Source organism: Platichthys flesus, chromosome 17 (genome assembly GCF_949316205.1).
Source record: "Platichthys flesus chromosome 17, fPlaFle2.1, whole genome shotgun sequence".
Taxonomy (NCBI): Eukaryota; Metazoa; Chordata; class Actinopteri; order Pleuronectiformes; family Pleuronectidae; genus Platichthys; species Platichthys flesus.
Window position 1 is genome coordinate 12,992,731 of NC_084961.1, and position 19,806 is coordinate 13,012,536.

General features: G+C 42.0%; 1 protein-coding gene across 1 annotated transcript in view; it reads left to right on the plus strand.

The window, feature by feature from the left end:
* The window catches only part of adgrb2 (adhesion G protein-coupled receptor B2), a 212,820-nt gene that overhangs the window by 53,603 nt on the left and 139,411 nt on the right, over nt 1-19,806 (plus strand). The window contains exon 2 of the mRNA XM_062410584.1: nt 12,202-13,105. Within this exon, the coding sequence (XP_062266568.1) occupies nt 12,217-13,105 (889 nt within the window). The 5' untranslated portion in view covers nt 12,202-12,216. The remainder of the gene's footprint in view (nt 1-12,201; nt 13,106-19,806) is intronic.

Sequence of the window (19,806 nt, forward strand, 5' to 3'; positions counted from 1 at the left end):
ATGTGATTCATGCAGGCGGACACAGGATACGGCCATGTTGAAATATATTCAGATTTCCTCAAAACTGCGTGTGCATTTGTGTGTGTGTGTAGTGCATGGCAAGTTAATACAGTTGTCCAAAACACTGTCCCCACAACACACACACGGGCACGCAGTCAAACCACAGACACAGACAGACAGACACACACACACAGTGCATGTTTGCATAATCACGTGTCCTTTATTCATAGATATTTGGAGCAAAAAACTAGCCAGACTGACGGGCGACTTTCCCTTCAGCTCACACAACTTCATATAGGCACGTGCACACACAGCGCACGCTGGCGGATGCGCAAACGGTCTCGCTCAGTGTACGCAACCTGTCGAACATGCATGATGAAATTCACGCACACATTATCTTGCCCTTTTTTTCACTCCATTTCCCCCTCAGCTGTAACATTTCTGGAGACAGGCAATAAATCTGAAGGACAAATCTTTTTTTTGTCCTTCTTCCCGAGGCCCCGATTACATTAAGTACACTATTGCTTTGTGTGACATATTGTCCCTTTTTAAATTAATTTCTCTCAGCGCAGCCCACTTGCTGCTAAATCAATGAGTCTTGGAACTTAAAAGCTTCTATAATGCCCTCGAGGTCCCATTCCGATGACTTAGCTTCTTATGTGAAGTGGCGCGTATCGCGTTCTTCAATAATTTTAGCCTCAAATCAAATCCAGAATCCCGTATGAGAGTGCTGATACACAGGGGTTCTCATTAATTCTGCCGGGAATCAACTGCTGCACATATTTTGCCTTGAAAACAAAGGATTTGTCTGCGACACGTCCTTTTAATGGAACAGAAATCTGTCGTTTCATGTCAATAATGTTTTTATTACATGAATAGTTACCGGACTCATTGCACCTGAAATAATAACATTACTTTATAAAAAAGAGAAATTATTCAACATATTTCCATTACAGATGCATTTTCATCTGTGAGATAATTAAAATATTTGCTGAATGTTCCCTTAAAAGTTATAAATGAATACATTATGTTTATGAGAAAAAGTGTTACGTTTTTTTCAGTTAACGACGTTAATTATATTTCTTTCACCATTTGGTTCATTTTCTTTCTTTATCGCCAGCAAATAGTGTGAAAAATGTAAGGTCATATTTTTTTCATACGGTGAAACAGCAGTATTTTCTGGGACAATACTTTCTTATCATCATTATTTATGCGACAAATGGATTTCAGCTGCGATTTCTGGGAAACTACAAGTTGAAAAGGACAATTTGCACTTTAACTAGGCTGCATTTTTTTTAGGAAATTTGAATTATTTTGCCATTAAGCATCTTCAAGTATTCTGTCTGTGTCTCTGCTTCCTCTCCGTAACACACATCTGTGTTATCATGAGGACAAAAGCTGGTGTAAGCCGATCTGTTGGCGGGGATATGCTGCGGAGAAAAAGACAATCACAGTCGTCCTCACGCTGTGATTCTCTATTGCACAATGAAACTGAAAATCCCCTCAGGCCCACCACAATACTACAGGCCTTCTTCCAACTCCTTATAAGACCCCACCCCACACACAAACTCACACATGATCACTAGGACCGTGATGTATGCAGATATATACATGCCTGTGTGAGTTGTGCGCAGAGGGATGTTCTGCTCCACTTTCACTTCAGTGGAATATAACACTGCACATATGTGTCACATCAGATCCTGTCCTAACACTCAACAGATGGTGACTTTTTTAGACTCACAATTACAATGAGCTTAAGGGTGAGTTGGGGTTTGTAGGGTCAGGCCTGAGACATGCTTCTGCATTTTCAAATTTATTTTACATAAAAAAAAACACTTTAAAAGCACGTAGATGGACAGCATTTAGTTTTGTTTGACAAAATTATTACCTGACATATGTATAGTGACCCTGACCTTGACCTGGTCAAACCTTACACCCCAGCCCGTCCACTCCGCTCGGCATCGGCCAATCGGCCAATCGGCTTGCTGCTTTCTCCCTGCGAGCTTACCACTCAACAAAGTCACGACTCTTTTGCAGAAAAACCAAAAAAGCCGTAGACTCATGACACATCTCCTCCGACTAGACCTTGGATAAAAACACACTATATTTAGTTGCACTTATACGGCTCTTACATGTAGCACTTTGTAGCTTGGCTTTTTTGAAGCAAATTATATTTACCTGATTCTTGTTTTTCTGAGTTTGTACCCTCATGGTTGAATGCACTCATTGAAGCGTCAGCTACATGAAATGTCATTTAATGTAAAGCTGCATCACGGAAACCGATTTTGATATTGAGGAAAATGTGTTTTGGGCCTATTTTTCAGCCTGCTTTTTATCTGAACAGGCCTTAAGCAGTGGTACAGCTATATGTGAAACATTACAGAGATATTAGTGATATAATATGATTTTATAAGACATTTTTAAAATGAGCCATGTCACTTTCATGTAGCCACTGTAATAGTTACTGCATACATTTAATGCAGGTTATTACATTTCTCAAATCACTTTAACAACTTTGTGCTGCGCAGGTAGGTTTTGAGTAATTATCTGAAGTAAGTGTACAGGTTGTGGACCGCGAGAGGAGACTTTTTTATTGTTCTGCTGTGTTGATCAAAGATTACTCCAAAATAAACTGTCGCCTGTTAATACACCACATCTCAGATAGACCAGTAACACAGTCCATGGGGATCAGTCATGTCAGCCTTTTAGTGGTCTGACCTCCCAAATTGTGACCTTTAGCTTGACCTGTTAATTCTGTGTAATTCCAGGCTTCAGCAGTTGAGTTTATTAAATCACACTGGGGGATCTCAGCTGATGCTGGCAACCATATATCACAGACTCCAACACAGTCCCAGATTTCAATTGCTCTATTTGCATCAGATTGATGTGCCGACGTGTAACGGCAACTTAAGTCAACATGGTTAAGTCAAATCTCAATTTTATCTCAATGAGAGATGCATGGATTGCTTGACTCCAACGAGGAGGTTGTGTTATCATCTCCATTTTGTCTGTCTCTCGTCGGATGTAGTACACTTCTCCCTACTTTTAGCAGTACTCCAGTAAAACTTTTTTACTGGAAAACTCTTTAGGCCTTTGGTAAAGGTTTATAAATACAACTTTGTTAATGGTGCAGGATGTATTGACATACACAAGAAAAAAGAAAAGAATGAAGTAAACACTTAACAAAACGTCGCTCTGTGAGCCAATTTCCACCTTATTCATTTGCCTGCCCTCATTCCCAACGATCCTTTATTCACTCATGTGTAATGAACGGGCCTCAGTATCGATATCTTCCTGTGAACGCAACACCGATCGATATTGAAATTCAGGTTTTGGAACTCACTGTATTGAAAAAAATATTACATGGCAGCAAATGGTTTTTAAAGGCTATGAGACCATAAAGTAATCAGCCTAAATGTTTTCCCATTGAGTGTATTGAAAAACCATAGGGTTTGGAGTGTAAATATGTTCTGCTGAGAGGCGTGGATAAGGTGTACATTTCTTGGAGCACTGTGAGATGACATCTCAATGAATGTTTTTACCACAGCATCACAGGAATAATGCCACTGTCATTTCCTCTGTTTGTTTATTTGTGTTTCTAAGCAATTATTGAAACTAACACTCACTGACTGGCTTTTATGAACTCTCAAAAACCAGCTTCCTGACAGAGGTGGGAGTCATTCCTGTGCTGTGCAGTCATCGTTCATACTCAAAGCTCAAACTGTCTGTTGCTGCTGATAGCACATGTTTTGGATCCTATATGAAAACTGCAGCCATGGAGTTGCTCACTACCATCAGAATCGGCCTTCATTGACACAATGAAGTTGCACATGTCCTCTCTCTGCCTCGCCTTGGCTGTACTTTCTCTGAAGGTCACCTACTTGAGGGCTCTTTTGATGCATTCTTCTCCTCCGCAACCTTGTCGTCTCTCATAATTCCGTCCAATCAGGTCAATGGGAAAAAAGATGAATGTTGGGTTTCGCATATTTAGAGACACATAAAGTATTTACATTTGAAATGCATTCCCAGGGTAATTGTGTGATGAAATTAATTTACTGTGAAAGGGGTTAGGTCGATGGTCACCTTACTTACTTACTTAGCAAGTAAAAGAATGGAGGAATCTGAACAATCCACTGTGTCATGTGTTGTAGGGGTAGACACAGGGCTGATTATTTTTCATAGTTTCAGAATTGGCCTTAAATCTGATTCAAAAACCATTGTATTCAAAACCATTGTACACAACTGGGAGTGCAGTGAAAGCACATGCCTCTGTGAAGTCTAATGTCCTATCTCGCCATGTTAAAGCAGTGTTTCCCATTAATTATCTAGACTGTGGCTGCCATGTTCTAAATTGTCCCGCCTTATTTTCATAATGTACCAAAATGTTTGTTGTTGCTTCCCGCGATAATGTACAAAATCTCAAACTTTGTGTTTTGCTGCATTGCTACAAATCCCTGCTCAGGCTATAATCCATAAAGTTGTTACCGTCCACACAGACAGTCTCAGCTGCAGTTGTGCATGTACCCGCAAGTGGCATGCAACGCAGTTCTCTCTGACACGATAGCTTGTCTTCCACGCTTTGGTCTGTGTACCCATCACACATGAGATCAACGTTCATCCAAGTACGAATGCACAGCTGTAGTTTGAATTCATTCTGTGGGAAACGCTTCATAGAAAGTGGAACTAAATTCCTGAAACTCCCATTTATTCAGATCCACACCAGATTGTAATGGGTTCTTCCTTCCACCAGATGACATTGTAATCCATCCTGGAGGTAGTAAGTTCCAGTTCATCTTATTGGTCCCTGATGATGATTCAAATCCACATAAAAAGGCAGACTAAAGACAAAGCGTAAGCAGTTTTCCACTAATTTGAAAGCATGTTCGTCTGTATGACAGTAATGAAGTGTTTCATTTACTGACAAACATTACTGGCTGAATACTGTGTTCTCCTGCCTGTGTATTCTGGAGTAAATGGGTAAATAAAGAACCGAATAGCAGAGTCATAATCATCTTTATCTACAGTGCTCTACAGGCGCGGCTCGTTTTGAAAATTAAACTACAGGCTGATATCCTTTGCCTGATCAAATTTGGCCTAAGGTCTGTGATGACACAGAGCTTCCCTTCGCTAAAATTATTCCAGAGCATATTTCACTTCCTTCTTGCTTAGTGAGCAATCAAGTTTTTAAAAATGATCCCAATCCTCACTTTCTTACAATGTACTGCACAATAATTCAAAATGGTTTGTACCTCCAGGTGCTGCACTGTGTCATTGTGGCTGGTTCCTGCACTTTTCCATGTTGACAGAGTGATGTTATTAACAAAAAAATCTATAATAAAAGATATAATAAATCTGATATCCTTTCTACAATAGAGTGTGCACCATCAGTTGATCCCCAGTACTGTAGGTACCAAGTCAATAAGCACGTGTGGCACATGTCAAGCTGACGTGAAAGTATGAATATGCAGGGGTGGACGAGTGTGTTTGTCTGTGTGTGCGTGTAGCGTGCGCCTCAGCTGGAAGACAAAATGCCCTTTGCTGTGATGGAGGGTTTAGTGCCGCTGTCTCTTCACAGCTTGAGATGCTCTCAGCTTGCTTGCCATTTGCGAATAACTGATAAGCAAAGTGAAAAGCACTGACTTTATGGTGTGCTGGAGTGAGCTTGATAATAAACAACTGACAGAACGCTGACCTCTGAAATGTCAACCTAGCTAGGGCGTCTGGACTATGTCGGTCCTTTATATTGGTTTACATCCACATCATCTCATCCAGATAACAGTCTTAAAACGGTGAGTAGATATGTGTCAGTAGGTTTGGTTTGATTTGGAGAGAGGCTGAGATTTCTAAAGGGGGCGGAGGATAAGGATGAGAAGTGGCAAAGTTGAGGATTCCTTCCCGGAAGGCAGAGAGAGAGCGGGGAAGGCGAAGCGTCTCCTGACTTGTTAATCAGAATCACACTCGGTGTCGGAATACAGCCTTACATTTTTGATAGAGTTAGCCCTCCGATGGGTGTGGCATGTGTGTGTCTGTGAATGCACTCGGATTAGGGAGTGAGGGTGACTTTGTCTGTGTGCGAGCCCACACATGGGCCACATGCTGATCTCAGTTAAGGGCTGCAAATGAGAGATTTACTCTGCATCAATAAATTAGGCGATACCGTTCTCTGCTGCGGTGCAGGAAGATGTCTCCCCCAAGAGTGATAGATCGTGGTGGGGGCAGACAGGGAGGGAGGGCGCTATGACCAGGGGTTTCATGATTTTGTATTGAATCTCTCTTGAAATGGCTTTCCCCAAATAGAAGCACCCTACCCTGGGAGGCAGTTAACGCCTGTGCCCACAAGCTAATCCACTATATCCACCAGGGAGGAACTTTGCTGGAAGACACTTGTGATTTAGTGCATGAATGTATATATATTCACGGCAAAAGTCTTTTGGAGCTTACCCTGAAAGAGGAATATTCATATTTAGACAGGGACCACTCCTGGTTAAGGAGCATCTTTCATATCATAATTTAATGATGCCATAACTACTCAGGATGAAGCATGCCATCTCATTGCTGCTGGTTTACATACTGTCCACTGTGACCGGGACCCAACTGGACTTAACCGGACCTGACAAGTTGGCCCAGGCTCTTTTCTGAGTGTGGTTCTGTCCCCTTTGCTGGACTATCAACTTTGTACACTGCACGTGCCTTCTATGTTTGGGATGCGCTTGGTTAGAATTGGGCCCTGTCGGATTAAAACAGAAATTTTCATTCCAAGCCCCACTTTACCATGCTAACTGGATGTTTGGACTGGTTTTTACTCTGCATATAAGAAACGGCTTATATTGTTTGGGTTATATTGATGAGATGGGATTTTGAAGAACTGATCCTTTATTTTGAGGGTTGATCATACATCAAAACACTGAGCAGTGGTTTCAACGAGACATAAATCGGCAAATCACAGAGGCAAACATTTAATCCTTCATTTCCATAATCCCCCTGTAAACAGTTGCGATATAACAGTTAAATAGCGTTGAATTGCAATCCATTGGTACAAACAAATGACATGGGCTAAACCAGCTATAGGGGCCAGGGATTTTTCTAGGTAAAAACACCAATATTTGCCTAATTTACTACCAAGAATTAAGCGAGCTAGCTAAAATGCGATGTTCTGACTAAACGGTTCAGTGTGCTGCTCATCGACATTTGGACAATCTCTAATCATGTGCAGAGCCACAGCTGCCCTATACTAGAACGTATGCAGTTGAGCGCAAACAGGAATGAGAGAAAAGAAAACGGTTATGACTCATTTTTAAACCTCTTGACCACCTGTTGCCCGCAGGTCAAGATTATTTTTTTTAAATTAAATGAATAAAGAGAGCGACTATCAGGGCCCAACACTGGGTGGTCACCATACATAATTGACATGCAGAAAGGCCTGCTTTATGTAGAAGAGTGTAATAAGCAGCTTTTCATTTACATTCACTACCCAAGCTCGCAGGGTTGAGGTTTGAGGCGTTGTTGATGCTGATGGGAACCTCATTACATCCTTGATGGCAGTGTTTTTCTATTAAGAGGTTATTCAGTTTTTTACTCTCTTAGTTTAACCGACAAGTTTGCAGAGCTTGCCTGGCTCTTAATGACGGGAGTGACAAGAAGTCCTTAATTGCCAGCACAAAGAAAACAAGGGGAATTTGTTTGGGTTAAAAGTAAGTAAATACTTAGGACAATTACCTGCTTTGTCCACTCATTGGCTCTTTCGGACATTTCTCAGACTTTGTACTAAGGAGCTGTGAGGGTTAGAGTCGGACATTTGTGATTTGGACTTCACACATCCAGCTCCACTTGGTAGTGTTTAGAGCATTTAAGGTTCGCAGAGCATGTGTGGAGGCAGCAACAGTCTGTGGGTATATAATAGTTCAGTCACTTTGAGCCTGTCTCTTGGTGGTTTCACAGCATGTTACACTGGCATTTCACCGGGCTGCTAGAACTAAAGCTTTTTAGGCCTCTGTACCGAGAATGTGGGGCTTCCAGAGACACGGACATGGATAATGATACACAGTAACTGATGATGGTTCCCCTCTGCGTGTAATATCAGGAGGAAAGTACAAACTCTCACTGTGTAAAAGAAAAGGTTATAAATATTCTTTTTTTTTTTTCAAAGTCTATTTGAATGATGAATAAATGCAGCTCTGAGTGATGATCGTTTTTTGAAAAGTTTGTTTCAGAGGACCTGGTCTAAAAGTCTGTGTGTGACCCTACAAAGTGTTGCAAAAGGGTGTATTTAACTCATTAATGGAAACATGACTCGTATCATGTGTGTTTCGTGAAATTATCTCTTGTTTGTGGACAGGGAGACTTTGGTGTTTCCTTAAAGTTTGGCATCCCCGGTTTTGCACAGCGGAATTTCACATCGAGGACAACTACCAGATCAGTCATATTGTCACTTCAGTGCATTAAAGAATGAGGAAGGGAGCGGAAAAGAGAGACAGGCAATGAGGGATACACATATTTTGCAATCCTTGATGGTAACATTAATGTCAAGGTGGAAGGGGGAAGGAAGCCATCACAGCTAATGAATATTAATGTGTGCCCACAGTAAAATACTGTTTTAGATTGAAGTGGGACAGAATGGCCTCATGAAGACAGCACTTTAGGGCTTACTCTTGCACAGACTGTGGCTCTATGAATATTCATTGTCCATTGTCCCAAAAACAATTCGCCTGACGCAGAGTATTCCTTTTCATGCGTAAAATATGCGTAAGGATTTTTGCCTCTGCATGGCTTGGCGTATAATGCTATCTATCTTTACATTTGATACTGTTTTTGTGCGACAAAGTGCAGTTCCTGTGAGTAAAAATAGAAATTTCTATTTGCCATAAAGAAAATTTGCATGTCATGACATTCCCACAGAATGTATTGTTTTAACAGTTCAGTTGACACATTGTTAGCGGGACGCGTCACCGGCTGCAGCCCGGTGCAGATGTTATCTCATGCCATACTTGCTCCATGGTATGCGAGCGTGTTCAGGTGGCAGAGTCTATAACCTCATCATGTGCCAGACAGCATGATGTCCTTGGGCATATTTCACCACATGCTACATTAGCCTTCCCTCGGCCCAACGGTACAACGCATTTGTCAATGTGTCACCGAAGCCGCAGCCGGAGTTGTTTATAAGGCCTTTATGTCATGCGTCCCGCGTGAGTGGGGCGTGAATCTTGCATTGGAAAACAAAAAAACAGTCTAAACAGTGACAGAAATGGTGGGGGGGGGGGGGGATAAAGCTAAACTGTCAGATGCTAAAAAAATGCATTTCCAGGTCAGGAGATGTGGTGTTGCTATGGTTACTTGTATCACAGCTCCTCCCAAAGTAGAAACTGGCTGATGAGTTAATGGAGCTTCAATTCCTCTGTGTAGTGTGGTCTGCTGTAAAGTCTGATGTAAAGTGGTGCATCACATATTGTTTGTTTTCTGTGTGTATGTGTGTGTGTCTTTTTTCTACAAACACGTCTCCACAAAAAAAAACTAATAAGGAAAGTTTGGTTTTAAACTGTTCCTTGTGAATCACACATTTTCCTGTTTGGAACAACTATTTCATCCTTATTCCATATAAATTAGCAGCTCTATATTTAAGACATGAAGTATTGCGACGCTCTTTCCAGATCCACCACTTATTCTGCTCAGCGGGGATGAACCTGTGGTTACAGACCTTACTAAGACCTCGGGGCAAAAGATTTAATATCTACAAAACCCACTTTTTGTCTGAAAAATAAGACATTGTGTAGGTGAATTGACCTTGAGCGTGACAGTAAACCATTCAACATATTATTCATTGTACACCACTCTGCGTTAGCATCAGGAGAAAGCCTCCAACCCGAAAAGGAGATTTTTTTCCTGGGGAATTATGCAAAACTGTGCACACATTTTCATAATTCCGAATAATAATTGTTCGAGTTCTAATCTCCTGCGCCCTCCAACGTCTCCCCCTCCGTCCCCACAACTCTCATTAACGGCTCCCCGCTAAAAGTCCCGGAGCCCCTTCGCCCCTTGACATGGTGAAGTATGCACAATTCCTGGCCTCCTCTCCGGGCCCTGTGTCCAAACGCTGGAGAGCCTTGACAGACTGAGGGACGAGAGTCCTGTGAAGTGCAGGCTACTGCTGTGTTTCATTAACCTGGGCCTGAGGAAAGTGCCGTACCCGCAGACACGTGTTTTGAATAGAGGTTTTTTTTTTTTTTTGCAGTTGTGTCACATGTGCAGTAACCTTGGATCCAGCAAAAAGGAATGAAAAGGGAGAAGTTGGAGTGGTCGCTATGCAAAAGGTTTATTATACGCTGAGGAGAGGTGGATTCTCTCTTTAATTTCTCTGAAATTTTTAATCAAACACAAAACTGCATGCAATAAAGAGCTGTTTTAGCATCTAATATGTCATGCTGCATATAGGCAACATTCACACCATTTCAACACCATTAGAAGAACACATTCACACATTATTCCATCGTGGTTGCCTTCGATTTTTCTGTATACAACATTTTCGACCCCCATGGGCTACACGGTTCACATTTGGTCCTCTCTCCCTTGATATAAGATTTGTGAAGAGCTCGTGCTTATTCTCTTCTGATATAAAAAAGAAAATGATGATCACTCAAAATACTCTACAGTCTGTTGGGGGTTATATTTGCCATTCACCCCTTCACACTAACATTCAGTGCATCTATGGGCAGCCCTTTTTTTTTATGTGCGCCAAATTGGGGTTCAGCATCTTTCCTAAGAGCCACAGCCGCACCGCAACATAAGTATGATAGTGTTTATAAATTTTTATTTTGTTATTTTGAAAATGTTCAAAACATCGTAAAATGTTCCTCTTTTGAAATATTTTTTCAGTGTAATTATTTTTGAAGGAGTGCGCACATGCTCAGCCAGTCAATAACAACCTAGGAAAACTAAAGAAACTAGAGAAAATATCTGCAGGATAAAAAATTAAATAAACATTTCGCAAGAAATGTGTTCGCCGACAGAATGGCAAAAAAACTCTTAAGAGACTTAGCTTTCAATATTTCAGATGTTTTATATGTCTGACAGTCACCTCTACAAAATAACTGTCATAAGATAAAACATATTTTTTAAGACTGTAAAGTGTTATAATGAAATTTTTAAATATATAATATAATGAAAGTTGGGGGGGACGGGCTGTATCGGACGGAGTTTGTTGGCACTGGTTTGTTCAGACTTAAAACAATCCTTTACAGGTGACGCATGACAAATGTATACATTATATTTCATATTATATATTCATATTTCATGACGTGGTCTGTTTAGCCCTACTTTATTTACTTTAGCCAACTAGTTCCCATCTACAAGCTGTGGGTCATTATTGTGTTGTAACACGTGTGTTGGTTCTTTAGGTCTTCAGTTGTAATACCTGTGATAAATAAGTGCATAAAACAGGTTGGTGTGATAAGGCTGTTTTTTAACTGCTGTGTTTGTAATATTATAGTTAGCGATATTTTAAAAAATAAGATTGCTGGTAATGTGGTGCAAACCTTTCCCTTTCTCCAACATACCTTCCTCCAACCATATGTGCGCAGAGCAAGTTTGAAAGTCTCAGGTGATTGAGCGACACATGGGCTGAACAAGAATGTGATGGGCATTGAAGTACACAAGTATGAAGTACTACCACAATGCATATGCTATATATGTTTCTTTAGTACAATTTCTCAACAGTGTGTGTTTGGTATGAGTCATCCCGACTCTCACTGTGTCTGTGATGGTAATAGTTTGCCAGAGCCTGGGGGGCTGCTCAGCAGGCGATGCTTTGAGTGTGTGTGTGTGTGTGTGTGTGTGTGTGTGTGTGCATGCGTGTATCTTTGTGCACATATCAGCAGGAAAGCACGGAGCTGGTCCCACAGTGCATGTTTCAAAAGCCAAGTCAACACACCTTTAAATACAGCCCAGCATGGTGTTTGTGTTATTGTTCTTGACAGAGTCTGAGTGTAAGAATGAAGAGGAACTGCCATGAAGTTGGTTATGTTGAACTCTGAGTCTAAGAAGAACTGTCCAGTCCTGTTCTAGACTTGTACATGTATTGAATTGTATGAATCTGCTGTTCAAGTTCTTCTTTTGTCTGGGTCGTGATACCTCTGTCAAGTTGAATTTGACGATATTCCCTGATGTGTCTAATGTCTGCCTCTCCATCCTCTTTTCTCTCTCCCCCTGCAGGACTAATGTCATAGGATGAACACTGCTAGTGGGGTGTGTCTGTCTGTGCTGTCCTCTCTCCTGGCCGTGGCTGGGGCTCTGGCTGCCGTGTCTGCCCTCGCTCTAGCGCCTCTCTCTGCCCTGGCTGAGGCTGCCTATGGGGCTGCTGATGGCGTCCCCAGCACCGGGGCAGAGGGGGCCCCCTCACCCGTCTCCACAACATGCTCCAGCCTTGTAGCTGGGGTGCTCTACGGGTCTTTCTCCCTACGGGAGCTGTTCCCCTCCAGGGCGCCAGGCTGTTCCTGGTCCCTGGAAAACCCGGATCCCACAAAGTATTCCCTCTACCTCCGCTTCACCCGCCACCCTATCATATGTCGGACACACTCCCCCATGCTCCTCTCCCTCGACCACCATCTATCGAATCAAAGCTGCCCCCTGCATTTACAGTCGGACGCTGCCAGGGATCAGGAAGTCATTGATCTCTGTGGCAGCCAATCCAACTCAGATGGAACTTACTCCTTCCTACAGTTTGATAAAAACTTTGTCCAATTGTGTCTCACGAGACACCCAGCTGCTGATGAGCCTCAGGTAACCAAGGAATTGCTGGAGCTGAGGCTAGTGGAGGTGTTGCTCATTAACAACGAGAACTCCAGTCAGTTCACCTGCGGCGTGCTCTGCCGATGGTTCGAGGAGTGTTTACGTACAGGACACAACGGAGATCGGGAGGTTTCCGACGCGGACGGTTGCGGGATGACCCAGACGGGATGTATCTGTCCGAACCACAACATCATGGCGCCGCCTGTTCCGCTGCTCCCTGAGACGCCCCACAGCTTCAGCAATGGTTCGCTGGTTCCAGATGACTGCTGTGTCACCGAGCTGCATTCCAACGATGCCATCGCGATAGCACCCAGAGATGTCCGACAAGGTAGGACTCGTTTTTTTTCTGAAATAATTAGATGGCGGTGCAGGGCTGCGGTTCCCATTTTCAATCAATGAGACATGAGCACACGTCGGAACAGAGATTATTATTTATGCCCTTTAAAACAACATGGCATATCACAGATTTCACATGGTAGCTTATATATTGTTCAAACCCCAAAGAGGGTTTCATCAAATATCATCAGTTGTGCTGTGTACGCATCTCACGGTGGCAAAATAAACGCTGGTTAATGTTGTCCTGTTGATTTGGCCTTTAATAACACCCCAGTGATGTGGCTTGTCTCTGCTTGACAGAGAATTTGTTATTTGAATTAGGTCTTTGGTGCATTGGCCTTTAATTAAAAAAAAAAAATTAAGCAGTTCAAAGGGAGCCTTTCAAATCTCCCATGAAAAGACTTGTAAATGCCTGACAGAAATTCGGTCTTGTGATCTATATTTTAGAGATTCCCCCATGTGGCCGAGAGGTGCGGCTCCCACCTGAGACTCCAGTTTACATGCTGCATATTATTGTGTGTGTGTGTTTGTCTCTGTGTGTGTGTGTGTATATACCTGAATGTGTGTGTGCAAACTCACCCTCTGTGAGGACAAGATCAGATTTGACACCCATGCGCAGACACATGCTTTGTCAACAAATGAATAGAACAGGGAGCCTACAAGCCATAAGCACATATACAACATGGAGATATATATATACTTACCTGTAAGTGATACAGTTAAGTGCTTCATCCAAACCGTATCTGCTCGTTCTGCTTCATAATTGGCTGCAGACAAACGAGGGAGTGACCGTAGAGACACTGCATTGAGTCTCCTAGTTCACAGATTACATAATGACTTTCTTTTAGGTGGCTTGTAGGCATGTTTGCAGAGTGAACAGGACTAATTAGAGCCCAGTGATTCTTACTGCGAGACTTGGCCTGCCTTCAACGACTCACTAGCACACATCGTAAGAGCTCCGGGGAGAGAGCGCCGAGGGTCCTTACCTTGCTGACGGGGAGGTTATCTCACTCCGGATTTAATCAGCGGGGGTGAGGGGGGGATTTATCATCTAATATACACAGACAGGGAGGGACAGAGGTAGAGACAAGGCATGGGATGATAGAGGGAGACAGAGCATTTTTTGCCAGTTTGCTCAGACTGGTTTTGTTTTTGCTGAAGACAAAAGCCCAAGGGATTGGTGCAGCTCTGCACACTGACCTCACCTGTTGATTTGGTTTTTAAATTCATGCCAATTATACCCGGAAGCTCTGTTGGTTTTTCTTTGTTTCTACTCAAACTGCTCCGATGTTGTATTTATCAGTCACTAAGATGTGAACCAATGAGAGGCGGTGATGAGAAGATGTGCAGGCAAGCCTTTGTGTGTGTTCTCTTCCAAACAATTCCCCTATGTCCTAATTACCTTAAAATATCCAAATTGGAGTACACCCGACACTGAGCTAGATCTTCCAACTTCCCTTTTCACTTCACCATCCCTGCTCGAACACAGAAACCTGATTGTTATGTCCACTGAAGCTTCTGCTTCACAGAGGAGATGAAGGAGTGCAGCAGAGGAAAAAACGAGAGAAGCAATAAGACTGAACCACTCTTCAAATGACCACACAAACATTAATGTAATGTTTATATCGTGTTTTCTACATGTTTTCAAGTGTTTGAGGCTTCACTGGTGCTCTTGTAGTTACATTATCCCCCCTCTTCTTTCATTTCTGCAATAGTTTAATGGCCCCCATCTAGAAAATGAGCACCTCCAGCAGTTCATCAAGAAGAACCAATTCCTAACATTACAGTCATGGATTGAAATTAGATTTGTTCTCTTTCTGCAAGTGGTCAAAAAAATGTGCCACCGGGCATGCATGGGAGCTCATTGTTGCGACTGTAGCCCTGATTGACAATAGTGCATTATAGCGACTGACCTTCACTTCTCTCATTGTATCACTTGTGCTTTGGCAAAGCCCGTATGGCTCCTGTCTTCTCGAGGCTGCCTAGGGAGCTTTGTAAATATACTCTAAGCTCTTTGGGTTATTGCACAGGTAAAAATTGCAGAATTATACTTAGCATGGCAATTAGGTGACCTTTGGGCGCATCAGTCCTCTGTGCCAGTGGAATCTGTTCGATAACAGAGGGGATATAGCGAAAAGAAGCCTGAGTTTGTCCTTCATCCTTCCACGTACACATCTTAGCGAAGATGTCCTTGTGGACATTATATCAGCACTGGATATGACCCACAGACGTCCTGGGTCTTTGTCCATCAAATCTGTAAAATGTACGATTGTATGACGCTGAACAAATTTGAACCACATATCTATGCAAAACACTGTTTAAAAAATATATTGTCTCATTTACATATAAATTGGGTATGAGGTGCAATGCAAGCCAAATTATGCAATGTTCAACAAGTTTGCTGGTTCCGTTTATTTACTTAGCGCAGGTATTTATCACTGGTTTCATTCAGAACAGAGTGACATCACATGCGGGTGATATAAAGATGCTGTTGTTGAGAATAAAACACTCTTAATGCCCGTTGGATTTTAGGCTTTTCAGCTGCTGGAGGATTCACGTGACCTGCAATGCATAATCAACATAGATCAACACATAGATCTCACGCTGGAGCATTTGCATCTCCCCTACTTGTCATGCAAAAGAAAGTCATGTGATGGCGCAGGCAGGCACAGGAACATTCAGCTTTTGAGCTCCTGTGACTAAATGTGAGGTCTATTGGGAAAAAGAAGCAGGAAAAAAAAAGGGATCTTCTGGTTCTCCGGTCCTCCTCTCCCAGCAGCCATGAGTGGCGTCGAATGCGATGCGGCAACAACAAACATACGTTGGTGCATCACTCTGATATTTTAGCATTTTGGATTCCACTACCCTCCCATCCTCCATTCTCAGCCTTTTCTTAGTCCAGATTAACAAGTCACAACAAATTCCGCAGATGGTTTATTCCCCACTAAACAATTTTGACTCGCTGGAAAATTACCCAATCGTAGAAACACACGCAGCTCACATTTCGTAACCTTGAAACAAATTGCGCTGATGCTTATTCACCCAGTTTGTTAAACCAAGAGCCTTCACATGCTGCCGTGGACAAGAATCTCCCTGACAACGATTATAAGCCTCTCAGAAGGTGTCGTGAGGCTCCTCTCCATTTTCTTATCTTTCCCGGAGCCGGAAAAAAAATCCCCCATTCTCTCGTTCTTTCTTTTATCACTGTCCTGAAAGCGGCAGATGCGAGTGAACTGCGCCGATCCCATCTGTGTGAAGAAATGTGACCAACATGCGGCTCACGTTCTCAACTGCAAGACAGCCACGCATTGTTTTAAGCGTTTATGCTCACACTAATAGACTGCAGTGTGAGATAAGACACACACACACACATTCGCACACACAAATACCGGTGAATGCCTTCGGTTAGGAGACGATAAGAGCCATCAGCGGCAGATTTGCAATACGCTCCTTGTCGGTCAGTGTGTAGAAATGTCAGGGTGTGTGTTTAGCTACACTACGGTTGTAATGCAGCACGTTACACTCTATGTGCACGTGGTTTAGTCAACAACAGTCAGAAGAAGGAGCTTCCATATACATACCTGAGGTTACACACATGGAAACTTGTGATAGAATCAGTAATCAGGTTGAGATGCTGTTTTATGGTGCCAGCTAAAGAGGCAGTAGTGTGGACAGTAAGGAAGAAGAAATTGTCCCGGTAAATAACCATTATTTTCAAGATTCAAGTTAGAATAAGGGGGCGGCTTTATAATCTGTTTATGTGTGATTGATTGTGTTTATTTATATTTATCACTACATACCAGTGAGTAAATACGGCATACTACAGATAATATTTTCCATTCATCCGCCCATTATCTACACTGCTTATCCAGTTCCCTCGGTGTTAATATAAATAACGTTCACTTCGCTTGAACCCAATGTTTGTCTCTTTGAGTTCAATAAACATCAAAGACATGGAAATATTAAAATACATTCATGCAATATGTTGCCAAATATTATTATTATAATATTATGTACCTTTTAATATTTCAATCGACTTTTAATGGTAAAATGCTCTTTGACAGTAACTAGTTCAGTGCCCTGTCACGTCTGTTTTCTTGGTGTGTGTTATTGCTCTGGAGCTACTTCAGAATTATTCCTTTGTCCTTGATAAGTTCTTCTCAAACTGTTTTAAGATATATTGTCACTTTTAATTGTTTGTGTGCTGGACGTTGTGACCAGAATTTTTTAAAAACAGTCTATGGTGCAGAGTGAAAATGGAAAACATTGTGTTCATCCTACCTGGTTTTTGTGCAGTGAAGTTTTGATGGTCAATGTTTCATGTTGTTATATCTCAGAGGTCTGTGCAAGCAATCCAATCATCAGACCCAAGTGTACAACTTTTAAAAATAAAAGCACTGTGCGTTTGCTGTACCTACTCTCAGTGTAAGCATCGCTGTGAATGTGTCACCATGACGGATGATGGATGCTTATCTACCCTCTTTCTCCTGGTGATTGAGAAGCCGGGGGCATAATGGGGTAAGAGCTGATATCCTACCCTGAGATATGAACCTGGTGACCGCTCCATCTTGTCATTTCTGCCCCCACACCTGTAGAGTCTCACATAATTTGAAAATTGCCTTTATAGGTTCATTATACTTTAAGTATATGCTTCTTAAAGCCATCAGCTGTTATTGGCTGTGAAGACGTGCACTTTGGATACCTCATCCTTCACAAAGATTGGAGACTCAACCCCATTGTCCTCAATCATTCATCAGTCACTCACAGGAAAATTACACCGTCCTGTATGTGTTGGCTCATCCATCATTCGGCTCCGAGCCACAGTGGCCGTCCCTCTAATTAAATTAGTCCACGCGCTCACATCATAACTTGTGGTAGGATGTGGAACTTTCCCTTCAGAGTTTGTCAGAGAGTGTGTGTTGTTGGTGTTCGCTCTTAAAAAACCTGCAATAACTGGTTTCTCTTGCCACTTGGGGTCAGCAGAAACAAGCTGTGAGTGCAGCACTGACACATCATCATCTACGCATCATTATAGGCTGACCTCTGCTTACAGGAATTATAGGCGCCTGATTCAAAATAGGACATCAGAATCAGAATCAGTATCAGAAAGTATTTATTGCAAAGTAGGTTAACACCTACCAGAAGTTGAAGCAAACAATGAACATATAAATATAAAAACACAATAAGTACAACACACATAAGAAAAGCAATACAAAAAACAAATAAACAATAGTATATATTTACAGGATGGCGAGAATGAACCAAAACAGTAAGAGTGATGATTCCTTGCATCAAAACAGGTGAATACAAGAGGCTGTTAAGCTGCACAGAGCTGATGGCCACTGCAGGTCAGGTTACTGTGTCTGTGCGGGTTCATCACTTTGACATTAGACACAGTCATGTGACCTACTGGTATTATAGACATATTGATATTACAGCTACTTTACATTTCGCTTATCTGAAATATTTATAGTGTGCAAATGTTTCAATTTTAATGAACTTTGACTAAACCGATTTATAAATATTACAACCTAATAAAGAAGCAGCTAATTTGAGCTCTGAGGCATTGAAATGGCACTGAATATGAGATCATCCAACAAATGGCCTCCAAAATGTCTATAATATTATAATAGGCTTATTAGGGCGATTCGAAAAAATAGCTTAATACAGCTCAACATTTTAACCACCACCAAGTTTAATTATTTTAAAAGATAGTTTATGAAAAAGTTGATCAAGCCTGTTATTCGCAAACAATTTGACCTTTTTAGCGAATAACAGGCTTGATCATATTCTGCTTTCATATTTGCCTCTGTGTGCCGAGCAAGTAGGTTGCATGTGGAGTCTGGTTTAGTGAAGTCACAACACATTCAGTTCACAGCTGCAGCATCCACCACCGCAGTGCAAGGATAGAGACACCATAGTGTTTTAATTCAGCGTTTTTTTTTAATCTTTGATTTTCAGTTTTTTACTCAGAGTAAGTGAAGTCATTCATCATGCAGCTTGGGTTGTTTTCATTTTTCTAATAGGACACCAAGCGGGTTGGCGAATACACTTGTTCTTGTCTGCTAAATAAATACACTATAATATACTATCATATTTGTATGCAATATTGCCCCAGCCTATATTTCATATTGCTCTTACAGATAATTCACGTAAAGACAAAATAGTGCCATCTAAATCTCCATAGTGGCTTTCAGACATGCACTGAACTCCAGATAATCTCCTGGAATTATCCAGAGGGGATGTGTGTGGGCATGCAGATCTCCGATCAGTTGCTGCCATCATTATCTGCAGTTTCTCCTGCCAGCCCCAACACTAAAAACTCTGGATAGTGTCTGAATGAGACCATGTTTGGCGTCAATGCAGTTTGTAGCACACGAAGGGCACACAGCTTGAAAAGCGTGTCATACATGTAGAAGAGAACAAGAGTCAATCATTTCCTGCTGTGTTATTTATATCTGAGAGACAAACTCCGAAGAGAGTCCAGACCCCAATGTGCCGACGTCCTTCGGAGTCCATGTCTCAAAACAGCTTACGACATTCTCCTGTCCCTGGTGATGTCTAGTTGTAATTCAATGTTCCAATACCCAGATGTCACGTTGTCCCTCCTGGACATAGCTGGACACCTGCCTCAGTCTCTCTCTCTCTCTCTCTCTCTCTCTCTCTCTCTCTCTCTCTCTCTCTCTCTCGACG